The sequence below is a fragment of the Olea europaea genome, unplaced genomic scaffold, assembly GCF_002742605.1.
Source record: "Olea europaea var. sylvestris unplaced genomic scaffold, O_europaea_v1 scaffold2389, whole genome shotgun sequence".
Classification (NCBI taxonomy): Eukaryota; Viridiplantae; Streptophyta; class Magnoliopsida; order Lamiales; family Oleaceae; genus Olea; species Olea europaea.
The window spans coordinates 79,695-84,710 of record NW_019242044.1 but is presented as its reverse complement, the minus strand read 5'-3'; the positions used below and the strand labels follow the sequence as shown (position 1 = coordinate 84,710).

Sequence of the window (5,016 nt, the reverse complement as noted above, 5' to 3'; positions counted from 1 at the left end):
TCTAATTTATCAATGATATCTTGTATATCTTTTATGATTATTGATCTTACAATTCTTTTAACAAAATTTTCTAATAAGTTTTCTTTGAAATATTTTAATATTTCTTGTGATGTATATAATTGTTCTTGATATCCTATCTTATCAATTTCTTTTTCCAACTTAATTTCTTTTTTATTTTTAACAACCTTTTTTATATTATATGGTCCTCTCTTATATTTGGATTTTTCCATTTTATAATTATTCATTAATAATTTTTTCAAATTTTTAGAAAAATTAGTTGTTAATTTTTTAAGGACTTAAATAGAAGATTTTTATTTTGAAGTAGGTTATTTTTAATATTTGTTTAATGGTATTTTAGGTAGTTTTAAATGTTTGAAAAAGTCAAAGGTCATTTTAAAAAATGGCCTCTCTTATTTGGGTCAATTTCATGTATTTCCCTTGAAATTGTCATCAACCTATGGAGAACTTTGTCATAGAATTTTAAATAAAATAAACAACCATCAATACTTCTAATTTCCTCTAACTTTGCAAGGTTGAGAATAAATCACAAACAGTGCGAACAATGTCCCCATCGATAATTCTAATTTCCTCTAATTTTTTATCATTCAAAAATTATCAATAATGAACCTAATTTTCTCAGCCAGTCCACGCCATTGGAAGTGCTAAACTTTCCCACTGTCATGAAAAATTCACAACCGTAGATCAAACTCAGAAATCCAATCTTAACTGTAGAATTTAGGTCATTCCGTATATACATTTTTCATTTCTTCGCTAAGGTTTTACCATCACTCCGCCTTCACCCCTCAAACCCTAAAATTTCCAGAAATATAAGTTGCTTGTGTAGTTTGATCAATGGCGCCTAAGGTTTCCAAGGCCGAAAAGAAAATCGCTTACGACTCGAAGCTATGCCAGCTGCTGGACGATTACACGCAGGTTCTGGTGGCGGCCGCCGACAATGTCGGATCGAACCAGCTGCAGAACATTCGAAGGGGTCTGAGGGGTGATTCTGTTGTTCTAATGGGAAAAAACACCATGATGAAGAGGAGCATTAGGATTCACTCCGAGAAGACTGGCAACCAGGCCATTCTTAATCTAATTCCTCTCCTTGTTGTAAGTGATGACAAAGTTTTTTCATTGTTTTCATTTTTATTCTATTTTTATGGGTATTTTTAGTGTAATAAACGATTAAGAGTTTTATCTGTATTTACTGTGTATTTTTCGGGAAATTTAATATTGTGAGGAACAAATCAGTTTAATTTGGAAAGATTGATTGATTTATGTTTAGTGACGTGTTTGTTCTTGGTATGTTAGAAGTGAGATTTTAAGTTTGATATGTTCATTGTATTTTGCTAGGGAAATGTTGGACTGATCTTTACTAAGGGTGATCTGAAGGAAGTCAGCGAGGAGGTTGGCAAGTACAAGGTAAACTGCTTTTATATATTGTTGATTCCTATCTAATGGTTTCTTCTTCATTACTGGTCTGCTGTTGAAAGGCAACTGCTTTTCTTTTAAAATCTATTGTCTCCTTTTCATAATTGATTTTTATTGCCTTAATTTAGCATTGTTTACTAATTTCTTAACTACATAATGATAATAAACATTCATAAAGTTTCTGCTTTGGACACTGGATCAAATGCTATTATTATCTGATAGTGTGTGTTTGATAAATTGACTTGTATGTGTTATTGCTTAGTTACTATTGAAAATGAACTCAAAGTTTTCACCTTAGAGTTATATTTTATTTTTTTAATCCAAGTTCAAATTCTGAATGGTCATTTTAACTGAGCCAATTTCTAGGCTTGTTTGTATTTAGTAAGGTAAAATGATTTAAAGAAGGTATAGGATACAGTTTGACTTCACAGCTCTTTTACCATAGGTCATTGATGTTCAAACCCTGCATTAGAAAGGGAAATTAGCTAAGCCCCCAGTTTGGTTTTTAAAAAAAGTCAGATTTTTAGTAGATTTTTATAAAAGTTGATGAAATGTGTGCTTGAAAAGTTGATAAAATTTGTGGGTTCCATGAAATATATGGTTGAAAAATGAGTTTGGGAAAAAATGAATTTTAAGAAATGAAGGCTAAACAGGGGCTAACTCTAAGAATTCTTGTTTGTAATTTCTGGGATTGTCTTCTCTTCTGCTTTCGACTACCAAGCACATTAAGATTACATTCTATTGTCTTCTCTCATTTTGCTTATTATCTGAAATTCAAATGGAGTGAAGGTGTTGCTGAGAATTTTAGATTCATCTTTTTGGTATAACTGTTTGTAGATAAGATTCCTTTTCTTTTCTTTTCTTTTTTAATCTGTTCTGACTTGTTTCTCAGTCTCAATGCAATGGAAGCAGTGTCTATTGCTCTTATTTTGATTCTAACTTGTTGTTTGCTACTAATGGAGAGTAGAATTCTATTTCTCTTTAGCATCTTTCTTGTTTCTGCATTAATATTATTGGGGACATGTATGATATAGCATATGTGTGCATGATATTAGTCTGTCCTAATTTAGTTGAGATGAGGATTTTGCTTTTATAGATGGAGAATGTCAATACATTCTCTGATATTATTACTCTCAAAAACTTATTTTAAAATTGTATAATATCAAGTGCGATCATGCTGAAGGCTGCATGTCTAAATCTTTGGCATTTAAAAACATGTCTTCCAAGTTTAGTCTGCATTGTTGGTGCTAAAACTGATCTAAAATAAAACCTCTTTTTACAGGTTGGAGCTCCTGCTCGTGTTGGTCTGGTCGCTCCAGTTGATGTTGTTGTGCCGCCTGGCAACACAGGACTTGATCCATCGCAGACTTCTTTCTTCCAGGTATCCATATTACATTCTAATTGTGTTTAAATTTCTCTTTTTCTAGCATAATTGTTTCTAACCTGATCTCCTTTCAGGTTCTCAATATTCCAACAAAGATTAACAAGGGTACTGTAGAAATCATCACCCCTGTGGAGCTTATCAAGAAGGGTGACAAAGTGGGTTCTTCTGAAGCTGCTCTGCTTGCAAAACTTGGAATCAGGCCCTTCTCTTACGGTCTTGTTGTCATCTCAGCTTATGACAATGGATCTGTTTTCAGCCCTGAGGTGCTTGATTTGACAGAAGATGACCTCATTGAGAAATTTGCCTTGGGAGTTTCCATGGTCACTTCCTTGTCACTGGCCATCTCATACCCAACACTTGCAGCTGCACCACATATGTTCATCAATGCATACAAGAATGTTTTGGCAGTTGCAGTTGAGACCGATTATTCCTTCCCACTGGCAGATAAAGTGAAGGAATACCTTGAGGTATCTTCTGACTATGTTAATTTTCATGCTTTTTAGACCCTCTGCAGCTTACTGTCGTGTTACTCTTATCACTGTCTTTTTGTTAATCAGGATCCCACAAAGTTTGCAGTTACTGCTGCTCCAGTTGCAGCTGCCGATTCAGGTGCTGCACCTGCTGCTGCCAAGGAAGAGGAGAAGGAGGATGAACCGGCTGAGGAATCCGATGATGACATGGGCTTGGGTCTCTTTGACTAGGTTAAATGTCAATTATTTTCGCAGCATCTTGATTATGAATTTTTGTAGTTTGAGTCGATACATTATTTCCTGCTGTTCTTTTTGGTCCAGCTGATGTTTATTTGAGTTTGTATCTGAGATTTTAAGTGTAGCCAACGAGTCCCGGTTTGATTCAGTTTAATTCTGTTGGAGCTTGATGTCTAAATTGCTCTTTCTGTTTACGACTTGATCTAATTTGAGGCTGATGAGATACTTTGAAGAATTAAATTGGATAATTTAGGATAGAATATCATTACATTCTGTTCATACGTTATATCCCACAAAGCTCTCTTATTTTACAAACTTGTTGACTTTGTTTTAAAAAGAAAAAGAAAATATTAAATCTCCAACGAATAGTTTTGCGGCATGTGGATAAGCATTAGCACACGACAGGAGATAAAGTAGTCCATAGTCGACCAAAAAAAAAATAATAATAAGTTTAATTGCAAGGAAACCTACCCAATTCTGTATGGCATAATAACTGATAGCACATGTTAAGGCGTATCCCTTGTGCTCGGAATAGTGGCAATTGGTATTGACAAGTTAGTTCATTGATTTTTTCTTTAATTTCGTGTAGTACTGCTGCACAAATAGCAATTTTGGACCATAATAATGCATGCTTAACCTATGTCAAATCATTTTAGAGATGATATTTAAAAAAATTCATGAGATTTATCACAATATCAAAAGAATTAAGTTAAAGTGATCAAATTGATTGACATAACAATTGATTAATCCTCATATTTTGCATGTGGGTCCCACATAAATTGAATAATGCTGACCCTTCATGTCTGTGTTCAATCATCCTCTATGTCAACACCTATATTAATGTAGCAAAACCCATATCAAACTACCCTTCACTTTTAGGTTATCTATCTAATCTAAAATGAGTTGCTATACCTAATATGATCTTATGAAGGAAATATAAAATTTTCTACCACTAGAACGACTTTGTCAGAAATTGTAAAATAGCAAAATTATCATATACAACAATATATTCACGCGCAAGTAACAAAAATTACGAGAGGAAAGAAAATTATGATTGACATAAATTGGGTATTAAAAATTGAACTTTGATTCAGTCCATTGCCTATTAGTTTATGAAAAAACATCAATGTTAATTTTTTTCCTTCTACATAGTACATTAAGGTATTACCCAAGTAGCTTGTCTTGTTCAAGGAGAAAAAAATGAAACTGGAATATGTAGCGTAGATTGCCAAGAAAACTTTGTAACGAAGTTGTTACTGTTTCAATCCCTTAATAAATTAATGAATTCGTCCTACCCAGATTATGAGCTTGTTAGCAAGAGCGTTATAAGAAGAAAACCGAATTCAAATCAATGGTGAGGCAATTTTTTTTTAAAAATCCACAAAGAAAAATAATATATTACAATGTTGAGCTTCAAAATTTTAAGTTAATTCTTCTAGTTCCCTTCAAACACCGTCGTAAAGTATTGAACCTTCATCAACGGTGGTGACCCCA

The 5,016-nt window shown here is 33.3% G+C and overlaps 1 protein-coding gene across 1 annotated transcript; it reads left to right on the top strand.

The window, feature by feature from the left end:
• The first annotated feature begins 663 nt into the window (after positions 1–663).
• On the top strand, positions 664–3,762 carry LOC111381871 (60S acidic ribosomal protein P0-like). Its single transcript, XM_023005720.1, has 5 exons — positions 664–1,110; positions 1,354–1,422; positions 2,714–2,812; positions 2,890–3,282; positions 3,373–3,762. The coding sequence occupies exons 1-5, from the start codon at positions 853–855 to the stop codon at positions 3,514–3,516; spliced, it is 963 nt and encodes a 320-aa protein (XP_022861488.1). The 5' UTR covers positions 664–852; the 3' UTR covers positions 3,517–3,762.
• The last annotated feature ends 1,254 nt before the right edge of the window (positions 3,763–5,016 follow it).